The sequence below is a fragment of the Heloderma suspectum genome, chromosome Z (genome assembly GCF_057233095.1).
Source record: "Heloderma suspectum isolate Gila_16-S chromosome Z, 16-S_ref, whole genome shotgun sequence".
Lineage (NCBI taxonomy): Eukaryota > Metazoa > Chordata > Lepidosauria > Squamata > Helodermatidae > Heloderma > Heloderma suspectum.
In genome coordinates this window covers 6238770-6262716 of record NC_139476.1, presented here as the reverse complement: position 1 = coordinate 6262716, position 23947 = coordinate 6238770, and the positions used below count along the sequence as shown (strand labels likewise).

At 46.1% G+C, this 23947-nt stretch overlaps 1 protein-coding gene across 2 annotated transcripts in view; it reads left to right on the top strand.

Annotated features, from left to right (window-relative positions):
* The window catches only part of RFX2 (regulatory factor X2), a 58769-nt gene that overhangs the window by 5958 nt on the left and 28864 nt on the right, over nucleotides 1–23947 (top strand). For both annotated transcript variants that reach the window (XM_084826337.1, XM_084826338.1), the window contains exons 2-3: nucleotides 18733–18845; nucleotides 20752–20841. In XM_084826337.1, the coding sequence (XP_084682463.1) occupies nucleotides 18741–18845; nucleotides 20752–20841 (195 nt within the window). In that variant the 5' untranslated portion in view covers nucleotides 18733–18740. The remainder of the gene's footprint in view (nucleotides 1–18732; nucleotides 18846–20751; nucleotides 20842–23947) is intronic.

The window sequence follows — 23947 nt, the reverse complement described above, 5'->3', positions numbered from 1 at the left end:
ATGACTGGTCCAAAGTCACCCAGTGAGCTTCAGGGCTGAGTGGGGACTTGAACCCAATTCTCCCAGTCCAGCCTCTATGTCACATTGGCTCCCCACCGGTGTCATTCTAAAAGTTTTCTTTCCAGACTTGGCAGTAAGTTTTTCCCATTTTGTCAACGGAGCAACGTTTCCCGGTTTTCCAGGCCCCCGCTCTTCTCCTCCATGCTTTCTTGGGTGTTACTCATGTGTTTATGACTGCAGAACACTCTTCCCTTGAGCCTTGTAGTAGATGGAACACCCTTCCCCAACCTGGAGCCCTCCAGTTTTGGACTCCTTACTTCCGTCAGCCCCAGCCAGCACAGCCAATGGTCAGGGATGATGGGAGTTGGAGGCCAAAGCATTTGGAGGACAGCACGGTCAGCAATCCAGGGAGTTGGAGTGCAATTCCCTTCAGTCTGTCACTACCTCTCAGCTTAGCCCACCTCACTGGGTTGTTGTGTGACTAAAACAGAGCGCACACCATGTACGCTTTCTCTGAGCTCTGTTGTGGGGGAAAGCCAGGATATAAATAATAAAATTTCAGTTGGCTTGTTTGTGGAACACAGCATTTTTTCTAATTCTGAGCCCAGAAATTTGTTTTGAGTGCCAGAACTGAACTGAGCTCAGAGTTCTTCCACATAAAAAAATGTACTCCTGGTTACCAATCCATCGTTCTTCATTTCAGCAGTATAATTGTGGGCAGAGATGTTGCCATCATTAGCAATTTGGAAATCTTTGCAGATCTACTTCCCAAATCTACTGGAAAGAGACTTCTGATCTACCAGGTGCTCCTGCACAATTTGAGGGGAGATTTACAGCAACGGCATCTGTTTGAAAAGTGGTGGGCATGTGAGCAGTTGCGGCTGGATCCGCACAGGCAAACTTCTCTTAAGGTGCTGATAAATCACACGTGTAATTTAAGCATGCGGGGTCAGACCCATCTAGCTCGGGAGAAAGAGGTGAACTGCTTTTGTACTTAAAAATAACTCAGCCTTTCTCATGCTGGTTGGCTCAGGGATTCTGGGAGTTGTAGTCCAAGCCACCAGGAGGGCTCCAGGTTGGGGAAGACTGAAATAACCTATTCTTGGGTGACTTGCACATTTCTGAGGCTAACAGGGGTGCACACTGATTTCTGTTGTGGTTCCCAGTGCGGTTCTGGTGGGACTTGCTCCTGAGTAGACATACCCAGGATTTGCACTGCACATGTTGCAGCCCTGTTCTTAATATTACATGATTATTATATGTATTAATGAATAAGACGATTAGTACTTAACCCAGAATAACTCCCTATTCTTAGTCTCCGTGCTAGCCACCGCTGTGCTAAAAGAACTGAAAGTGATTGAGGTTCTCTGCCCCTCTGAGGGGAGGCTTTTGTCCTAGCCTTGTGGGTGTCTAGACACGTTTGTAGTCCACATCACTCCATACTAACCCAGCCTGTCTGCACGTGCCTATCTTAGTCATTAGTGGCTGCAAAAAAGGAGGGCAGGAAGAAAAGCAATCAGTTTATCTGGAGCTTTGCTGCTTGATCACCTGGATGTTATCCTTTTTTGCCACTGCCAATGGAGCAAGCAACCATGGCAGCTGGGACAGTCCCTCCAGATATTTTGGCTTACAATTCTCAAGATGCAAGCCCACTTGAATCACCAGTTGTACACAGGGAGTGAGTGTGCCTTATAGTCAGATTTTGTGAGTGTTTCCAGACAAAGATTTTTATTGTACAACTGCCCTGCCTTGTTCATGGGATTTTACAGGAGTTCCAGATGTCATTGACTTCCATTTGCGAGAATCGAAAGCAGCCAGGTTGGATGGACCCCAGTGGAGAAAAATGATGGTGGTGGGAAGTAAAGAGCTCATGTCAATCCTCTATATCAACACATTCTCAGTTCCTTTTTTTTCCCCCCTCCTCCCTCCCTATCTCTTATTCCTTGTGTGTCATGTCTTAAATTTAGATTATAAGCCTGATGGCAGGGACTGTCACACTACTTATCTTTATAAGCCATTCAGGGAGCCCTTTTTGGCTAAAGGGTGGGGTATAAATGCTGTAAATAAATAAATGAGGGCTGAATGGAGCCTCCAGCCTCAGGGGTGGTCTATCTCTGAAGTCCAGTTGCTGGGAAGTAATAGTCGGAGGGCTGTTGCCGTCATACCTTTTGACCCCACCAGCAGCCTGTAACTATCTTAAACAAATATAGAGTTGCATAAAATGGATCTTTAATACACTTATTTATTTATAGCATTTTTATCCCACCCCCTTTCACCAAAAAGTCTCCCAAAGGCGACTTGCAAAGCTAAGAATTTAGGCAGTCCCTGCCCACAGGCTTACAATCTAAAAGACACAGCACAAAAGGAAAGGGCATTGAGAGGGAGGAAGAAGAAAAAAAGCAAATTCAGGCACTGGATGCAAAGTTGCAAAGTTCAGCAGGTCATGGAAATAGTGAAAAGCTGCTGCTGCTTCCTCTGACGGCCTCAGTGGCAACAGCTGAGAGCAGGAGGAGGTGGCTTTCAGCTGGAGCTGTATCCAAGTGGAGAGAAGGAAGGGGTTTGGGGTAGAGCGTCGCCTCTATTAAAAAAAAAAAAGCCTTTACCGCCCAATCGTTCGTGTCAACGGTCATGCAAGTTCTGAAGCAAAAGGTCTTTTCTTTGACTTTAGACCAGCTTGGGGCCTTCCAGATGTGTTGGACCCCACACATCTGGAAGGGTGGTTCAGACGATACACATAATGAACAATTAAGCCTGCAGTTGGGAAGAGAGCATGCCGGTAGGTCTTTTATAGGTATACAGCAGAAGGCTTTCCAGGTCTAACCCCCCAGTTGGAATCGGGCTTTAGAAAGACACAGATTCTCTCTCAAGTTCATCTCGTGCATTTGGTAGACGTTTTGACCCCTCTCTCTCTCTTTTTCAGCGTACAGCGGGAGGGCTGGAAAGAGGAATTTAACCAACTGAAATGGAAAAGCAGATACTTTGGGGGGTGGGGAAGAGGGCAAATTTCTGTCCCTGGGTTCTCGTTGCCTTTTAGTTCCCGTGAAGTGCTTCCGGCCCCTGGTAGGTTTGTAACCATCTGGTTCTAAATGTTTTCTAACTAGAAGTCCAGGGAGTCGGGTTTGGATTGTAAGTGCAGAAGTCCGAGATATGACATGGCTGGCGGCTCGGCCCTTCTGATCCTGTGCATGCATGCAGCTTGCTTCACTGGGGTGGCATTTTGCACATGCCCACCGGTGCACACTTGTCTTGATGAATGTCACAGTGGAACCCCCCTCGGATAAACCCAGAATCCTGTGTTCTTTTTGATAGTGCACTCTGGTCTCCTAAATCTAATTTCACTCAAATTGCACAGATGGCATCCATAAAAACCCTTACATCATTTTCACTCAGCCTAAATATTTTTATTTATTTTCAACAGGGAGACGTTTTTTCCTTAAAAAAAAAAAGCAAAATCTAAACTGGTTCATAATATTTAAGCGTAACATAAGATCAAGTTTCTCACACACACCAGCTGTGTCACTTTGCTTCTGTTGCTTTAAACATTTATTTGGCTTTATTACATATTTGAAGTGTTTTTATCCCACTCCTCAGCCAACCCCCGCCCCAAATAGACTCCCATAGCAACTTACAATCAATCAGTAAAACAAGACAGTCCTTACCTGCAGGCGTACAATCTAAAAAGACACAACACACAAGGAAAAAGGGATGGGGAGAGAAGAGGAAGAAATGAAGCAGTATTTTAAAAGCAGGGCTGGTGGAATGGCTCTGCTTTGGCTCCCATCTCCTGGAGGGGGCAGTCCAACTGGAGCAGGGCCTGATGTTTCCTTGGCCTGTTTCTGTCTTCCTTGCTCTTTTTTCTTTATCTTGCCCAAAGGAGCTGGAGGGTGTGTGTTGTTATTATTATTATTGTAGAGTTTTTTAACTTGCTTTCCCGGGCACACTGCCCTTACCAGGCGACCATAAAAACATGAACATACCATTACAATTAAACACAGATGTGTATGTGAGTCCTGCCCCCTCATTCGTTGCACAACAGTCCTTTGAGGTAGCTTAGGGTGTGAGAGAGCAACTAGTCTGAGGTTATGCAGTGAGCATTTTGGCTGAGTAAGGATTTGAACCTGGGTCTCCCCGGTTTTTAACCACTGTGCCCCGCTGCCAAGGGACACTCCATTAGAACTTGGCCTGCTCAACTTGCAAACTGTGTTGTGTGTTGTGAGCCACTAATGGGGCTGGCAGCTGAGGATTTTAGTCTGGCCTTTTGAAATGCTTTTTGCTGCCAGCCTAGACTTTGAAAGCAGGTGATTCCCTCAGAGGAATCTCTCAGCTGCCCCATGACTTTTAAATGTATCCCCCTGCCCTTAATCCTTCTGTAGAGATTTACATGGGCATGCTCTTTGTAGCCCCCCAGAACATACACTTCAGCATGTACCCCCACTCCAAGGTCAGTGGCCTGCTTGCATTGGAAAGGACGTCTCTTAAGATTCTTCCTCGTAGCTTTCTGACGATAAAATTGCATTTCTTGACAACAGAGAGGCAAAGAGTGATTGCCCAAACATATCCAAGCTGCTCTGTATGGGCTGCTAGATGCTGCAGTTCGTAGCCTTTCGTTTGTGTTTCGCTGCAGAATCCTTTGACTCAGCCTTTCCCTGACTTCATGCCATCCAGATGTGTTAGTTCTCTTCTGCGGTGGGGATGGGCAATTCTGTCAGCTTCACTTCCTCCCACATTCAGATTTTTCAACTCTCAACTTCTTTCTTTCCGGAGTATGAAGAACTTGGTGAACATTGGTCCATTTAAAAAAACTGAAATGAAATTCTCACCCATTGGTACCAGCCAAATTCAAAAGCTGTACAGATATGCCCAGCATGGAGATGACCGTAATTTATCTGCCTACCATGTAGCTTTTAAAGATGTGGAGCTTATCAGAGGAAAATGAGGTGGCAACCCTAATTCTGCACCACCAACGTGGTTGCATACCTAGTGAGTCAAACCCAGACTTTGAAGAGCAAAGTACTCAACGTCTTGGATCTGTGTGAACGATTTGCTTCCGACAGCATCTCTCTACAAGTATAGACTGTTGTTCACTTTGTCTCTCAGCAATTTGATGGGGGCAGGTGCCACCTACGCTACAAGCCCACTCAGCCCAGGCTGTGACAGTCAATAGGATGAAACCAGCATTGGTGTTTGAATGCCTAAGACACGAGAAAGCTCATGCGAGGTACATGGATGTTAACTTCCTCATCAGGAAACCTCGCCTGCATCTCCAGGTGCAATAGACATGCATGTGTCCATCCCACCAGACATGCGCGAAAGTGGGGAACAGCACGAAGTGTTTATATGGATTGTCACAGGCAACAATTTAGAAAATTATTTACTTATTCATTCATTCATTTAACATATTTTGATCCCACTCCTCAGGCAAATAAGGCTCTTGAAGCGGCTGGCAATCAACAAAAGTTAAGTCAATTGTCATCAGGGCTCGTAGAATGGCGTTTCCTACTCTCTCATCTCCCAGGGGAAAAGTGCAGTCCAAATGGAGCAGGCCCTGTCCTTCCCTGTACGTGCACATTCTATGTTAGGCATAATTAGGAAAGGAACTGAAAATAAAACTGCCAAGATCATACTCCCCTTATACAAATCGATGGTGGGACCTCACTTAGAATACTGTGTAGAGTTCTGGTCATCGCACCTAAAAAAGGATATTGTAGAGTTGGGAAAAGTGCAGAAAAGGGCAACTCAAATCAAGGGGCTGGAGCAACTCCCCTATGAGGAAAGGTTACAACAGCTGGGACTGTTTAGCTTAGAAAAAGGGTGAGTAAGGGGAGACATGATAGAGGAGTACAAAATTAAGTATGATGTGGAGAATGTGCATAGGTGTCTCATATAATGCTAGGACCCAGTGGAGTCATCCTATGAAGCTGATTGGTGGGAGATTCAGGACAGATAAAAGGAAGGACCGCATAGTTAAACTATGGAATTTGCTAACAGAAGACATGATGGCCACCACTTTAGATGGCTTTAAAAGGGGATTGGACAAATCCCTAGGGGAGAAGGCTGTCAGTGGCTACTAGTCCTGATAACTGCATGCTACCTCCAGTATCAGATGAACAACAGTTGCTGGGGAACATGGGCAGGAGGGTGCTATTGCACTCATATCCTGCTTATGTGTTCGCTATAGAACAAAACATAGGGACACAGTTGTAGAGAACCAAATTATACAGCTGCAGTTAGCACACAACTGAAAACTGGTCTAGGTATACCAATTATTTGATTATTATACCTAGACAGTTTTCAGTTCTGTGCTAATTGCAGCTCTACAGTCTGCTTGCGGGTTTCCCGTGGGCAGCTGCTTGGCCACTGTGTGAACAGAGTGCTGGATGAGATGGACTCTTGCTCTGATCCAGCCTGGGTCTCATGTTCTTATGCTCTGTCTCCCTCGCTCCTTTCTTTGATGTCAGTTAACCCAGGGGGCAGGGGTGTAGTCCAACTGGATCACAGTCATTGTGCAAGAGTATGGAAGGATAGGTCTCTGACCCAGAGGCACTTATAATCTAATATTTGACATACAGGAGAAAATGTGGGGGGGACACACGGTGAGTTGTAAATAGAGGGAAGATGTCAGTTATTTCAGTTCCTCATCCTTCAGCCCAATTATAGCGGACTGTCAGGAATAATGGTTGTACCAAAGCCATCATGGCGAAGGCAGGTTTTTGGTGCAGCTCTCCATTTTTTTGCTTCGCATACAAATCTACCGGTGCCAGACTGTCGAAACACATCTCGTGTCAAGCTGGTTGTAGAGGGCCTGCTAGAGTTGATGGCATTCGGAGGTCCTGGCATGGTTCTCCCCAGTGTGAAATAAAGTCCCCAGTCTGTACAAATAAGTAAATGGACCCCGTGCCTTGTTTGATAGTCCTTGCTTTGCATCCCTTTTATCCGTCGGGGCAGGGGCGGGGGATGAACTGTGTCAGCGTGTTTAAACGAGAGGTTGCAGCAATGTTGTGTCTCTCTTTACCCAGGCAACACGCGCTCAAACATGCTGTTTTGGCCGGGAGACTAGAGTGGGCGGGTTGCATCTTTCACCTCCTGGGCGCCAAAGCTATGTAAAGGAAGGGAGGTTCGGATTACGTTCCTGGCCTCCCCCTCGCCTGGCCGTTTGGACATATCCCCATCTCATTTTAGCCTTAGCACAAAGCCTGTCAGTATGACCTCTCCCCTTTCCACCCACCACCACATGCACAAAGCTCTTGGGCTGAAAGAGGATTTGAACCTGCGGACCCCGCTCATCAAGCCCCAGACAGGGCACTTGCAGAATCCCGTCTTTGGGAATCCCCATATGGACTCACCCAATCCGCACAGGTCCATGTGCCAATTGGGACGTAAGCATCCACTGGATTTCCCCCTTGTCCGAACATTGTGACCCAGTTCTCGGTAGTTGAAACTGTATGAAAATTTTGTTTCCAGGAATGCTTAGGAGAACATCTTTTTAGAAAGTCTTATTTAAACGCAGAACTAAATGCAAATCTTTGTAGGGTACAGATTTTTATTTTTTTTTAATTGTGGGCAAATGCAGGGAACAGACAGAATGAACTTCTGGGGTGAATGCGCATTTGTGTGTGTGTGTCCGGGGGGTTGATTTCCTGTGCCTCTGGTCCTGTTTTTGTGGATCAGGTCAGGTTTCCCTTTCTTTCAGAGGGTGAATGTGACCCGGACGAGAAATAGACTGATTCACCCATCACAGCCCCCAGCCCAACATCATGATGCTCACATTTTAGCAACCCCCTTTGAGTGTAGCACCCCCAGCAACTTTCTGAGGCCAGAACTCTGCAAGAAGCCAGCGAATGTTCTGACCAAGCATGGATCAGAGCCCCACACTCATGTGCACCCCAGTGTTGCTCCGTTGCACTGTCTGCACAAATAAAGTATCTCTGTGCCCTTTCCAGAAAATGGGTTTCGCTTCTGACACACCTCAAAGGGATGAGATTTGAAGCCGGCAGGAACAGCCTCTGATGGGAGTCTCTGGGCGTATCTGTCTCTTTTTGATTCATATGTGGAGGATGTGGTCAAAGGTATATCCATGGCAGAACCACATTATCTGAGACGGAAGCGAGAGAAGTCCACAGAGAAGAGGCTAGCGTCTGATAGAATTTCTAGAAATCATCCGCCTTTCTTCTAATCCCAGAGGCACATGGCCTTGTTGCAGCAAACTCACTGAAGGGAAGCAACTCTGTACATGCTCAGAGACACCATTTTAATTAGCATTACTTTACACAATTCCTAGTTCTGGTTCCAGTTAAAACATGAGATTAGAGCACCCTTCCCATCCTGGTGCCTCCCAGCTGTGTTTAACTGCAGCTCCCAGCATCCCCCAGCCAGCATGGTTGGCTGGGGGGATGCTGGGAGTTGTAGGCTGATACAGCTAGATGGCACCAAATTGGGGAAATTTGAATTATGGGTCAACAGAAGCCCCATTCAGACCAGTTAAAAGAGGTCTACTATCACCAGGAAACCTTTTGCGAGGTGGTGGTGGGGGTGTATTTCAATATTCCACCCTCCCCATAAGAAATGCATCTGAAAGATTGCAGAATTAGGGGCACATCTTTGATCTCTTTGTACACTTTTCCCCTATCTGTATATTATCATTGACATTTCATTTTTCCAATTAAACTGCAACATTATCAGTTTTTCTCTTTTCTTTTGCTGTTATCAGCTCCCTGCTACAGACTTGGTTATTTTGGGGGGTGGGTGGGTTTGATTTCTTGTGCCTCTGGTTCCGTTCTTGTTCACTTTGGGCTTTCCCCTCTTTTGCGGGTAGGGCGGTATTTGGAGAAAATTTGGGCAGAGCAAAAGTTTTTTGTTTTTCCAGCTGCCGAATGCTTCCAAGTCAACAGGGTGATCCCTTGCCAAAAGCCCTTTATCTCATCCCATGCTGCCCAGGATTATTGGGTGCCAAGATAAAATGCCCCCCCAAAAAAGAAAAAAAAACTTTTGCATCCAAGGCTCCAACAATATCAATTTGAGCCAGCCATTTGCATGCCAAGATAATGCCCCCCCCCCCCGAAACTCTGGCCTTAAAGAGGATCTGTCCTCCTGCAGTTTTCACTATGGTGGGGGCATGGGCGGGCTGGAAGAGAGAGAGAGAGAGTGAGAGAGAGGCTCATGCAGATGTTCATTTAATAATGGGAAGCTTGCCTGCTTCGGCTGCCTTAGCACTGGTCCGCATTGTTTATTGAGTAACAACAGTTGCCTGGGACGACGTGGTCCACTCCCGTTTCCAGGGGCCGGTTGCCCAGCAACGGATAGAAAGCTTCCCAAACCAAACAATGCCATCTTCTCTCCCCCCCCCCACTGCCCGCCCGCCCTTCTCCCATTAAACCGCTCAAAAACACACTCAATATGTCAGGCTGATTTGTCAGCCCTTCCAGGGTGGAGGAGAGCTGGGGAGGGCAAGTTGAGAAGGAAAATAATAAGTTCTTCTCTATAGTAACTGAAGAGGAGCTGGCTGGTTTTTTCCCCTTAATTCTGTTTGTTTTGCAAGAACAGTGGGCACACAAGACCCCCCGCAACCTCCCCCCCCCAATCTTCCTAGAAACAAATGCCCAGGAAAGGAAGCAAGCATGGGATGGGGGGATGGAAAGAAGAAAAATAAAAAAAAGAATGAATCCTTCCATTCTTTCAGGAATAGTAACAAAATGAATTGTCCCTTCTTAGAGCCACTAACAGCTGTCCTGCAAATGGTTGTCTTTCTCTTCCCCACCACCCCCAGATCCTTGTTTACTCTTGCAAAGCGATAAATGAAATTGCTTTGGAGATGCCCTTAGCTTGGTTCCCCCAGCTTCGAAGGGTGCAGGGCGGGGAGGAATGAGCTTTCTGTTGAACGGAAGCCCAGCCTTCACAAAAGGAAGGTTTCCTTAGAACCGGAGGGAGGCTTCAAAAGTGTCTGGAAATGTGACATTTTTCGTAATTGTGGAAAGTTTTGCTTCTCCCCTCTTATTTTTTTGAGCTAGGCTTTGTGCCTGACCTAGCAAAATCTTTACTTAGCTTTCCACTTGACCAGGGCTGTGCAGGGGTCAAAAAGTTTGCTTAGGAGGAAATAACAGTAATAGAGTAGCTATAGCAATAATAATAGTAATAGTAACAGTAATAGTAACAATAGTATTATTAATAGCAATAATAATGTTAATAGTAATGAATAATATTGTAATAATATTAATCAGAGTAATAATAAAACAGGTCAGACCTATTCACACTTTTCTTTACATGGGGGGGGTAGAACCTCAGGTACCCAGACCAAATGCAGCCTTCCAGAGGTCCCAACTGAGGGTCCACAGAAGGCCACATCCCTTTCCCCTGACCACACTCACTTCCCCCCCAGTCACTGATCATTTGGTGGTTTCCGGGGTTTGGAAGGTTCCCGTTTGCATCTCAAAAGTTTTAGTGACTGGCAGTAAGAATGTTAAGCTCTTTGGCCCCTCCCATCACTGAAATGCAGCCCCTGGGAATGTCCCCAAAATGGAATTTGGCCCTGGGGCTGAAAGAGGTTTGACACCCCTGCTTTAAGACAAGGGTAGGGAACACTGTTCCCAGGGCCATCGACCCATGGGAAAAAGTGATCAAGGGCTGAAGCTTGTGGTGGGCGGAGCCAGTGCCCCAACTTTTCCACAAGATCCCCACAAAATGTTTTGGACTTGTATCAAGAATTGGTCTTATCCTTGCAAAATCACTTGACCTATAAAACCCCTGTGAGGCAACATGCTCCTCTTCACACATCCAAATCTTGGTTTGACCAAGAATGTGTGGACATGAAGAAATCCTTAATAGATAAATATACAGGAAACTGGATTCATCAGTTATAGCCCCCGAATGGTTGACTCTAAAGAAGAGATATAAAAACTTAATTACCTGACAGAGCACCTCTCCCAACACGAACCTACCCGTAGATTACGCTCAATGTCTAAGGTCTTCCTCCAGCTACCTACACTGAGGGAAGCTTGGAAGATGGCAACAAGGGAGATGGCCTTTTCGGTGGTGGCCCCCAAATTGTGGTCTCCCTGACGAGGCTCGCTGGGTGCCAACATAGTTATCTTTTCAGCTCCGGGTTAAGACCTTTCCCTTCTCCCAGGCATTCGGCAGTATATGATAAGTGTTTAATCAGTCCTGGAATGTCTTATGGTTATGGTTGTTTGTTTTTGAGATTGCTTGTTTGAAGTTGTTTTAGGTATGTTTCTTTTGTGTATATTGTCTGTTCATGTGTTTTTTATGTAACTGGTTTTTAGTCTCTGTATATTGTATTTGTAATGTTTTTAAATGAACTTGAGCACGCTCCGGGAGAGAGCGGAGGACAGGAAGGCCTGGCGTGCTATGGTCCATGGGGTCACGAAGAGTCGGACACGACTGAACGACTGAACAACAACAATGTTTTTAATCTTTGTAAACCTTTGGCTTTGGCTATTAGGTGGTATAGAAATGTAAATAATAATAATAATTTAGGGAGAAAAAGAACCTGGCATGGAGAGCGAGTTGGCAGAACCTAATTGCTGCTTCGAGGGCTCATGACTCAGCCGCCTTCCGGAGAATTGTCTCCAGAGATTGGCATAGTAAACCAGGTGGAATGGATTTCCACATTCCAGTTAAGACCTGGGAAGTATATTTTAGCGATTTGTATGCAAAAAGACAATCTGGAGCCCCGCTATTACAAACTGGAATGAACAATCTACCTGACTGGCCTCCTGTCTCCACTTCTGAAATTAGCAGGCTTATTTCTAAGCTTAAATTGGGCAAAGCACCCGGGAGTGACAACATTCCACCCAAGTTGCTTAAGGCCAACATGGAGTGGTGGGCCCTGGTCCTAGCCATCTTATTTACCTGTATCGATGCGTGCGCGTGTATACCAGAGGACTGGGGCCTCGCTGCCATCATTCTGATACATAAAAAGGGGAAAAGATCAGACCCCGCTAATTACAGGCCAGTCAGTCTACTGAGCATTGTCAGTAAGCTGTATGCCAGTCACCTCCTCGAGAAACTTTCAAGCTGGATGGAGGAGGAAAACCTTTTGGAAGATGAGCAGGCAGGTTTCAGACTAGGGCGCTCCACAGGTGACCAGGGGCTTGTGTTACAACACCTGGTCGAAAAATATTCTTCTGTTCCGGGGGGGCACTTTACACAGCCTTTATTGACTTTAAGTCTGCTTTCGATGCAGTCCAGAGGGAGAGGTTATGGCAAAAACTTGAGGCCACTAACATCTATAGGTGATTGTTGATTGTTATTTGTAGTTTCTATGATAAAGAAACAGGTGAGATGCAACCGCATAGGCCATCTGACCAGACCAATTCCAACTTATATTGGTGTCAAACGGAGCTGTGTTTTAGCCCCTACTTTGTTCAACATTTACATCAGCTCCCTGGTCAATGGGCTTCCTGAGACAAACTCCTGCCCTCCTAAATTGGCAAATAGACCTTTGGTTATCTTATTATATGCAGATGATGCGGTACTTCTCTCTCAGACATGCATTGGCTTGAGGCGGTTATTAAGAACCTTGCACATTTCTTGTAAAGCCGAGAAATTGGTGATTAACTATGCCAAATCTAAAGTTTTAGTCTTTACTTGAAAACAGAGTAAACATGGCTGGCAGAGAAATGGGCACCCAATTGAGCACGTTAAATCCTCCCAATATTTGGGAGTAATTTTCTAGTCGCCTGGCTCTTGGAGAACTCAAATCCCTAACACCATTGCAGATTCTCAGAGGAGTGTTAATTGGCTCATCTCTTTTTTTTTATGCCAAAAGAGGTCAGCACGTGCCATCAGCCCTAAAAGCTTTTTCTGCCAAGGTGTTAACACAAATCTTATATGGTGTGCAGCTGTGTGTTTACAGTCACATTACCGCTATGGAATCCACCCAAACAGAATTTCTGAGAAATATCCTCGGCCTTCCGAGTTGTGTGCCCAATGTGCTCCTGTGGCTAGAGACAGGCCAAATCTCGGTTGAATCCCAGGTTTGGATGTATAAGTTAAATGTTTGGTTAAAACTGATATTTGCCCCTTAAGGTTTGACCCCTCTGACCTTGACCGATGTATTTCAGTCAAAATGGAAAAGGGCTGTGGACAAGAAACTTCATAATCTGGGGATTCTCACAGAATGCCATCCTCACCCTGGGCCAAAGAAAAGCCAAAGGGAACATATGCCAGCGTAGTAGGGATAATGAGTTACAAGATCATATAAGAGTAGCTACTCCATATTCCGAATTCAGAGATGGGGGTGGGCTGTCTTACCTGCAACCTATTTAACCACTCTAACCATTCCAAGATGCCGGAGAGCGTTCATGCTGGCCAAGTTCAGTGTGTTAACTTCTGTACTTTGGAGGGTAAATATAATGGTACCGTACACTCTGAGCATTTATGCCCCTGTGAAGCTGGCATGGTGGAGACTATGGGCCACAAGTACAGCTGCACTGTTCCTTCTGTCATGATTTTTGGTATATTTTTATTACTCCTATTTACAAGGAACGCCTGGGAGATCTGATGTGTTCTATACAGATTATCTGTTGGCTGACCAGAATTTTCACGTAACCTCCAAGGTGGCCAGATTCTGCACTGCTGTGATTGTTTGTCAGCGTGGGATGATGTCAATTGTTTGATCATGTTTTAATTGTTAAATATTTTATTATTATGCATTAGGTGTAACTCTTATTTGTATTTTAACTAATTCTTATTGCGTTTGTATTATTGTGTTTATAGTGCTGCTTCACTTTGCTGGTCTTGCGACTGTAATAAACTATTACTTACCTACCCCATCTTTTCTGTACTTCTCACATACACCAAAAGTGGAACAGAGACAGACGGTGGCCTTGCAGCCTCTGGAGAGACTGATGGTGCTGAGGACCACATAAAATTAGGCCGAGGGCTGGTGTAAGATATCAGCTATCTCTCTATCTATCCCGCTTACAGCCTGAGAGAGCAGGTGATCAAATGTATATTGAAGAGGATGTTCGTCTTTGGGCCTGCATAGCTTTTAAGAGCTCTGAATGGCTGTGCTTCCCACAGTGTGTACACAGTTTTTGCTTTGGTCCCAGTGACTTTTCTGGCCACAGCAGTCCTGGGAAGTTTTGCGGAAACACTGCAAAAACCTGCCAAGCCTCTTCAACTTGATGAGCATACACCCGCAAGCACGGCTGTGTCTCTCCCTCTTTCAAACCGGCCTCGGCTCTCTCGAACAGTCGTTGCATGGGAAAACCCCGTCAGCCTCTGCTCAAAATGTGCTCGCGGGAGATCTCTCTGCTATGCTGCCTCTTTTAGACACCAAGATCGCTGGCCCCCTCCATATTTATAGTACCCAGTGTGGATTCATTTGAAAAAGAAGGCTCTAGATACACCTGCAAATCTATAGGACCATAGGAAGCTGCCTTATTCTAGTCAGGCCACTGGCCCATCTAGCCCAGTATTGTCGACACTGACTGGCAGCAGCTCTCCACGGTTTCAGGCAGGATTCTTTCCTTGCCCTACCTGGAGAAGTCAGGGATCAAAATCATTCTCCACTTTGCTCTAGAACATCCTCTGTCAAGATCAGCCTTTCCCTGTGGGATGGGGATGATGGGAGTGGTGGTCCCAACATCTGTGGGCACCAGGCTGGGGATGGCTGATCTTCAGCCGTCGACATTGGGCTTTTCTGATCCAAGATCCCTGGTTAATCCTAAACTGTGTGGGGATCCCACCCACCCCACACTTAAAAAAAGAAATATATTCCTTTTCCTCCTCCTTTCTTTAGGGCGACTGGATGCAAAAGAAGGAGAGGCAGCTTCCTCTGGATAGTTGCATCAGAATGTTTTGGCCAAGGAGGCTTGAAAAAGTTCCCCCTACATCTAGGGCTGTAATGTTCACTGAATTAATCTGTGAGATTCATGGACTTTAAAAAAAAATAAATTAACCAGAAATCTCTTGATCAATTAACCCCAACCCCTTTCTCCCAACCACTGACTGTTTGGTAGTTTCCTGGCTTTTATGTAGTGCTCCCCCCCCCCCATTCTAAGAGCTTGAAATGCCTTTCCTGGCAGCAAGAGCTTTAAACTAAAAAATGGTGGTATTTTTTGTATCTTTGGCTCCACCCCGTTTGCCTTTGGCTTCACCCATCACCAGAATGTGACCCCCGAGAGCTTCTCCAGAATTGAATCTGGCCCTTGGATTGAAAGGTGTTCAACGCCGCAGCACTTGCAGAAAACGCCTCCACTTGAACACAGCAAGGCATCGTCCAGTTTTACCAACCCCACCCCAACATACATTCGGGTTTTGTTTGTTTTTTACCAACCCCCGCCCCACCATACATTCGAGTTTTACCAACCCCCGCCCCAACATACCCACCTGCTGCAGCCCTGCTCCTGTCCCCCCACAAAGCTGCTGTTGGGGGTGCCCTCTGGAATGGCATGGGATACAGCATGGAGGCCTCTGATGGGTAGAGGAAGTTGGCAAAAAAGGGCATGCAAAGCCAACATTGGTTTACAACCCAACATTTTATTTGTTTGCAAATTCATTTGAATTGACCTAAGATTTCTTTGATAGGGCCATCACGTTATCAAAAACCTGTTCCGGGACACAACTTACCATGAAAATATTGTTTCCTGCTTTAGATGTGACCCACCCCTCTTCTTTTTTCTTTTTCTGCCTCTCTCCACTTAAAAAAACACACAGCCCCCCTCCCCATCTTAATGGTGGCACCTCTACTATGACGCATCTTAGGCCAGGATGTGACCCACTGTTTTCAACCAGCCGGTTGAAGCCCAAGAGTCCAGAAACCAGGGGAAACTAAGGCACGCTCCAAACACCATGTGGCCCGTCTGGGTTAATGGAACGTGGCAAGGCCAGAAATAGAACCAGAAGCTGTTTCTGGGATGGTTTCTCCCCCACCCCTTCCTTTTTTTTAAATAGTTCATTTTCCTGTTGCATGCTCTCTGCCTGGATACCAAAGCCAGCTCGGGGTAAACAGAAATGGTTTCTAAGGACTCCATCTGCCTCATTCGCTCGCAAGCCGGAGTTTTGCTCAGTGCGGGTGACGCAAGAGGTAGGGTCTATTTGCAACTCTCTCCCCCTTCTGACCAAGTTCCTATGTTATGAAAGCTCACTTAATGGTTTGCTTCTTAATTACCCGCTAGGCCAATAAAAGGTTTTTTGATGATGGGGGCGGGGGGTTAATCAGCAAATATTCCCACTCATGTAACATGGCTTCAGTGTACACAGAGATAAAAGAATTGGGCTGTTTTTTCAAGATTCGCCTCTGCCAAGCGACTCTCTTACATAGTCTAGGTCAGGGGTACAGAACTAAGTTGGGGGGGGCAATTCCCCCGCCCCCGGCCTGCTGCAGGCCAAATAACATCAGGAGTCTCTGCCCCTGCCCCCTGATGATCAGGGAGTGAGGGCTCCAGGAACTCTGTGGGCCAGATCCAGAGGTTTTTCACCCCTGATCTAGGTCCAGTCTCTCTCTCTTTTCTCAGCCTTCACTCGCCACCTGTTAAAATAGGAGCAGGGGAGAAATTATTGTAAGGCAGCCGTCCCTCGGCCTGGACCGTGCTGGCCAGGGGTGTTGGGAATTGTAGCCCCACACGTCTGGACAGCTCCAGGTTGCGAGGGAAGCTCTTTCTAAGGATAAAGCGCCACGAAAATTGCTGCTAAATGTATACATATAAGTTGGGGCTCTCCAGGTCTGTTGGACTACAGCTCCCATCATTTCCCGCCAGGATGACAGAATTCCTTTTCTGCTCCTGCAGGGGTTTTTTTGCAATTAAAAAATAAAAAAAACATTTAATCTGTCTCTCCTTCTGTCAACTCATCACCAGTGTACCGTTTGTCTTATTTTGCTCTAGGCGGTTGGCTAAGTATGCTGTAGAGCTGGCTGGTGGATTATGGGAGCTGTAATCCCACACATCTGCAGGAGCACCAGGTTGGAGAAGACTGCTCTCACTGCTCTGTTTGGGGAGCAGTGTCTCTGCCAGCGGCTCAGAGCCAAACGACCCATGACGTCTTTGCATTTCATGGTGCTGTATTTTGTTTTTACAAAGCAGATTGGATCAGCTGGGCTGGACCAGAGCCTGATGAGAAGAAAGTCAGCAAGCGTGGAGGGGGCATTTTGAACCCTTTCTTCCCCTGCTGGTCACCCTAAGGAAAGTCCCCCCCTCCCAATTGAGTATTGCATGTGATTATTTCTGGGCCATGCCAGGGGAGGAAAGGTTAAAAACCAAAACAAAAAACCCTTCCCCTTGCATTGCAGTCCCGACCAAAAATCCTGGGCCCTGCAGCGGCTCTGAATTAAAAATAAAACCAACCAACCCACGGTATTTCCAGCGTTGCACTTAGCGTCATACCTGGTTTGACTCAATTTGTGGCTGCTGCTAACTGTTAGCCACTGTGGAAAGTGTGAAGACCTCCATCCATGTGGCCTTGGTGATGTTTGCGTGGTCACAGCTGGACGAAGCTGTGTGACTCGGGTTTTACCGGCTTTGCACCCAACCTCGCCTCCTTCTGCTCCCCTCCTTCTGTCGCCTTGCCCTCTGTGGAATTTTGGATTGTAAGCCCCGTGGGGCAGGGACCCGTTGTTTTGCTTCTGTTTCTCTGCAAAGTGTTGTTGCAGCTGAGAAGAGGACATTTAAATCAGCTCACAGTTTAGCATGCCAGTATCTGCTGAATTCACTTTTTGGAGTTGTGGGTGGTGAGGGGGGAAACTCTTTCAGCCTTGGGGCTGAATTCAATTTTGGAGAAGCTGGGGGCGTGCATTCCAGTGATGGGTGGGGTCAAAGACAAAAGCAGCAGGGCCATTTAAAAATAAATAAATACCAGGATGTATTAGCTTCAAGCTCTTACTGCCAGACCCTTAGGAGAGGCATTTCTGCATTTTAGAATGGGGGGGAAATTGTATAAAAGCCAGGAAACCATCAAATGTTAGGTGGTTTGGGGAAAAGGGGGGGCAGGGGAAGGAGATGTGGCCTTCTGGGAACCCTCATTGGGCCCAGTTTGCCACCCAGGCCTGAATTTCCCTAAACTGTTGTAGACTAAATGCCAAGGAGGGCTGGAATTAATCTGGGTCAGGAAGAAATGTGTGGATTTGATTTCAGAAATGTGCAGGTAACATCTCTTCCCCCCACCTTTACAAATAGTTTTCTAGCATTGCCGGTTATGAATGCTGGTGGCTTAATCAGTTCTAGAAAACCGGTGTTTGAAAGACCGCGTTCAGCCAGTTAATGCTTTGTATTATTGGCAGGAAAGAGCAATTGACAAGACTCCGTGTTTTCATAAGAATTCAGTCTTGATGCTGTTTTGTTTGTTTGTTTGTTTTAGAAATAAACACTCTAGAATGTGTTTTTATTGTTGTTAGCCGCCTTCCATGCCATTTCCTGGTAGACAGGTGGAGCATTAATTAAGCGAGCAATAAATCAACTGAAACTTAAATATGTCGAAATTTTGGATGCTGAGCTTCCAAAAATCCCCATTTCTCATCTGTGCAAACTCTTCCAAGCTGCATTCACAACCCCCTTCGTCGCATTCCGAACTCGGCACGAATCCATCCTCTGAGTTTGCTTGCTTGTTTGTCTGGCTTTGGGTACATACGACCATCCCTCTTCCCCTGCCAAGAGCCATGTGGCCTGTTTTAGAGACAGCCGCCTTACTCCGAGTGACTCCATTCTCTGACGGATGATGGAATTGGTTTCTGCAGTTAATTAGGAGCTGTCTTCCCCATACCCTCCTTCTCTCCTGCAGAGGCAAGCATGCAAAGTCCAGAGGGTGGCTCGGATTCCACGACTCCTGTGGCACTGCGGACATCGGTGTCGGTCCAGGCTCCCGTAGTTCAGCCTGTGCCAGCATCCCAGCAGGTAAGGCCACCTCCATCCTTCTCTCTGAATGATGCTCGCCTGCCAACATGAATCTTACCAATGATAAACGTATCATCACACAATACGTGGTCTGCAGCTCATCTCTCCACCCTCCTGCAGACCTGCCAAATCTCCTAGTTCCCTGGTTTCCCCCAAGGTGATGGGAGCACGTAAACAAGACAGGTGCTTTGCTGGTGGTTTGCAGCTGGTGCTAAAGAGATCACACTACAGTCTGAGAAGCCCCCAATTCACATCTCTCCTCTGCCATGAACTCACCAGGCGGCCACAGTCAAGCTGTTGTCTCTCTCCACCTCAGTTCTTCCATCTTCAATACAGGGCTAATAAGATTGACTTACCTTACAGGGTTGTTGTAAAGATGATGATTTCTATACTGCTTTCCAATAAAAATTATCAAAGCGGTTAACATAATAGCAAGAAAACAAGAAAAAATAATCAGTGCTCAACAGTAAGAGTAAAAGCTGTGAAAAGGCTTGGAGCTTAGATCATGCACTTTGGACCCTTGAAAGTGCTATGCAGATGTTGAATATTACAATTATTTGGTTGGATATAGGATCTGCCTTCAGTGAGAGGTCCTGGCACCCAATTTTTGGGGATCTCCCCACGCACACATGCACATACACAGAACTCACCTTATTCAGCAGGACCTCCTGACTGTCTGTGTAGCAAGAGATGGAGGGGGCAGGGAAGTTGACTTCTGCCAGCACAGTTGATCCAGCATAAATCTGGATTGTTTTTGTTGTTACTTCAGGCATCATGACAAATCCAGTTAAGGAAGTTTAACTTTGCTTGGACGTGTGACGTCCAAACTGACAAACTGTATTTTTCCAGCGGCCAGGAAGCTGGAACCAGAAACCCCATTTTGGAACTCTTAGTCTTTTGCAGCCTGAACAACCAAGAGTCTCATGACACCTTACTGAAGGTTAAACAGATGTATTGCAGCAGAGTGTCCGTGGGCTCAACCCCTCTTCATCGGACATCTTTCTGGCTTGAAATGAGTTTGCCACCCATGGTTTTGTGTTAGCCGGAGACTTGGTGTGATGTCGTCATTGACAAACGGTACGCAGAGCCATTACTCTGCCTCCAGAGGCCCCCACCAGTTAGAAACGGAAATGCCAAGTGGGTGGGAAAGCAGCCGCTCTAAACCATGGTTTGATGCGTGGAAGTTCAAGCCATGGTTTCAAGTTCTAAACTATGGTTAGCACAAAAGAGCTGGCACTTGGGATGTAATCTGTGTTTTGTTCATCCTGACAAACACCCCTGGGCGTTGGGCTAAGGAGAATGGCCCAAGATTTATTTTTTTATCAGTAAGTTTATCCCGCTTCTCAGCAAAAAACAAAAGCCCCCCTGAGGCTTGCAATCAATCAGTAAAATAAGACAGTCCCTACCCACAGGCTTACAATCTAAAAAGACACAGCACACAAGGAAATAGTGATGGGGAGGGAAGAGGGGGGAAAATAAGTAGACTTTCAGAAGGGCTAGCGGAATGGCCCTGCTTCCCTTCTCATCTCTTGGAGGGCAGACGGTAATGTTGAATTTGCCTGCTGCTGTCTCCCTCGATCCTTCTTTCCCACAGAGCAGTTGACGTCAGTTAGCTGGGGGCAGGGTGGGGGGAGCGGAGGGCGGACGGTGTAGAATTCAACTGGAGCAGTCCCTGACATTCAGGGGCAGGCTAAACATTACTGCAGCTGCACTTCCTTTCCATGCAAAAGCTTCAAGGTTCTTGCGATTTGACATGCCCTGGGATTCTGGAATGTTTCTTGGGTAGGGGTTTTATGTACGTCAATGATGACTGTTGTCTTATATGCTGTCAGCAGAGAGGTGGTTTTGTAAACGTAAAGACGTCAGCAGGTTGACCATCTTTTTGTTTCTCTGTTCACACTTCCAGAGGGTTTTGGTCCAAGCGACAGGCACTGCTCCCAAAGGGACGCCAATGCAACAGCTGGCCGTCCCAAGAGTCCAGCAAGTCTCCCATCAGGTAATGTCCATGGTGCACAGAGCCCGGGTGGCTCCCGGCTTTGCTTGAACCAAGGATTATCTTCATAACAAGTGAGATGGGCCTTTCAAACCAAAGGACGTCTCAAACCATCATACCTGGATTTGAAAACCACAACTTTCAACTTCGAAATTTTAAAGAGTTCTTTGAAATATTGTTGACTGAATTCTAAACTCGCCAAATGGAGCACAGGCTTGTAAATAAATAGCTCCTGTCCAGCTTCCTTGTGATTGAGTGGAGATTGTCTTTGGGGAACCAAGCATGGAACCATTTGTAAATTGGAGGAGCATTAATTCTCCCCCCCCCCCGCTGCCATGCTCCCCTTTAAGGTCACAGATTAACCACAGTTATTTATTGATTTATTTTAAAACCCTGTTTTATAGACCCACAAAATGTATTAAGGCAAATCTCAAAAGATTTTAAGTTCAGTCCTCAGAGGTAATACTGGGCATACCTCTTCCAAATGGGCATTATACCTGGAGCTGGAAAGTGAATGTCAGTTTGCTGAATGAACCTCAACCCCCAAAGAGGTCCACTTTGGCAACAGAAAGCAGTGGGTCTTTCTACATGAGGCTTTTATCTTGCATCTTTACTGGGGCTTATACTTCTGGATTCTTTGTGGGATTAAGATTGGCTCCTTTACATGTGTTTTTTTCCAGTGGTTTTCTTTGTTGTTTTTATGTTTCATTATATAGCCACCAGGTAGCGCTGTAGTATAGCAGAATTGTGCTATTCAGGGTATGCCACACTTTTCCTGATAAGAAAAAAAATCTTAAATAATAGTCACAAAGCACAGGAGGCCCTTGATGACGTCATAAAGGACTCACAAACTACCGTGAGTGAGCAATCAGGAGCGCACAATAAAAGCCTTATGTAGAAAGGCTCAATGTCTTCTTTAATGCTGCAATCCTATATCCACTTACCTGGGAGTAAATCCCATTGAACTCAGTGGGACTCGCTTCTGAGTAGACATATCTCCCCGCCCCCCGATCTAAATAGAATGGGGCAGGTGTTCCCTGCAATGAACTCTGGGAAATCCAGGAAGCAATATAAATACATTTCCTCAAGCAGTTCAGCTTCAGTTTGCCAGGGTTTCCCTCCTTTTAAAGAAAAAGACACTTGGCTTGCTCCTGGGTTATCTGGTTATTTATATTGATCTCGGAGCACCCTTCCACAACCAGGAGTGTCAGACTGCAACTCCAACGGAAAGGACTGGAGTTGCGGAACCCTTGTCTTAGACCAGGGGAGTTGAACCTCTTTCAGTCGAGGGGTGCATTCCATTTTGGAGAAGCTCTCGGGGGCCACATTCCAGTGGCGGGTGGAGGCAAAGGGGGCAGGGTCAAAGGCAAAAAAGGGTGGGGCCAAAAACTAAAAAAATAGCTGCATATTGTAGCTCAAAGCTTTTACTTCCAGTAACTAAGTCTTAGGAGCCCCTTCATGGATCACTGCCTTGTTGTGGCGAAGGGGCTTGTGTAACTCAGTAAAGCCATAAGCTATGCTGTGCAGGGCCACCCAAGACGGACAGGTCATGGCGGAGAGTTCTGACAAAATGTGGTCCACTGGGGAAGGAAATGGCAACCCACTCCAGTATTCCTGCCAAGAAAACCCCATGGAACATATCACAAGGCTAAATGATATGACGCCGGAAGATGAGCCCCTCAGGTCAGAAGGTGTCCAATATACTACTGGGGAAGAGCAGAGGGAATTTCCAGGTAGCACCAGAAAGAGTGAAGTGGCTGGGCCAAAGCCAAAAGGACACTCAGCTGTGGATGCGTCTGGTGGTGAAAAGAAAGTCCGATGCTGTAAAGAACAATATTGTTTAGGAACCTGGAATGTAAGGTCAATGAATCAAGGTAAGCTGGAGGTGGTCAAACATGAGATGGCAAGATTGAACATCAACATCTTGGGAATCAGCGAACTAAAATGGACAAGCATGGGCAAATTTAATTCAGGTGACCATTATATCTACTACTGTGGGCAAGAATCCCTTAGAAGAAATGGAGTAGCACTCGTAGTCAACAAAAGGGTGGGAAAAGCAGTACTGGGGTACAATCTCAAAAATGACAGAATAATCTCAGTACGAATCCAAGGCAAACCATTCAACATCACAGTAATTCAAATCTATGCCCCAGCCACTGATGCCAAAGAAGCTGAGGTTGATCGGTTTTCTGAAGACCTACAACACCTTCTAGAACTAGCACCAAAAAAGGATGTCCCTTTCATCATAGGGGATTGGAATGCTAAAGTAGGAAGTCAAGAAGTCACCGGGATAACAGGCAAGCATGGCGTTGGTGTACAAAATGAAGCAGGACAAAGGCTAATAGAGTTTTGCTAAGAGAACACGCTGATCATAGCAAACACTCTTTTCCAACAGCACAAGAGGCAACTCTACACATGGACATCTCCAGATGGTCAGTATCAAAATCAGATTGATTATGTACTTTGCAGCCAAAGATGGAGAAGCTCTATACAGTCAGTCAAAACAAGACCTGGAGCTGACTGTGGCTCAGATCATGAGCTTCTTGTTGCAAAATTTCGGCTTAAATTGAAGAACGTAGGGAAAACCACTAAACCATTCAGGTATGACCTCAATCATATCCCTTATATGATATATTATACTATATATAGTATATATTATACTCCCTTACAGTGGAGGTGAGGAATAGATTGACGGGATTAGACCTGATCGACAGAGTGCCTGAGGAACTATGGACGGAGGTCCGTAACATTGTTCAGGAGGCAGCAATGAAATCCATCCCAAAGAAAAAGAAATGCAAGAAAGCCAAGTGGCTGTCTGATGAGGCTTTACAAGTAGCTGAGGAAAGAAGGGAAGCGAAAAGCAAAGGAGAAAGGGGAAGATATATCCAACTGAATGCAGAGTTCCAGAGAATAGCAAGAAGAGACAAGAAGGCTCATTGTATCAAATGAACAATACAAAGAAATCGAGGAAAACAATAGAATGGGAAAGACTAGAGATCTTTTCAAGAAAATCGGAGATATCAAGGGAGCATTTTGTGCAAATATGGGCATGATAAAGGACAAAGAAGGCAGGGACCTAACAGAAGCAGATGAGATTAAGAAGAGGTGG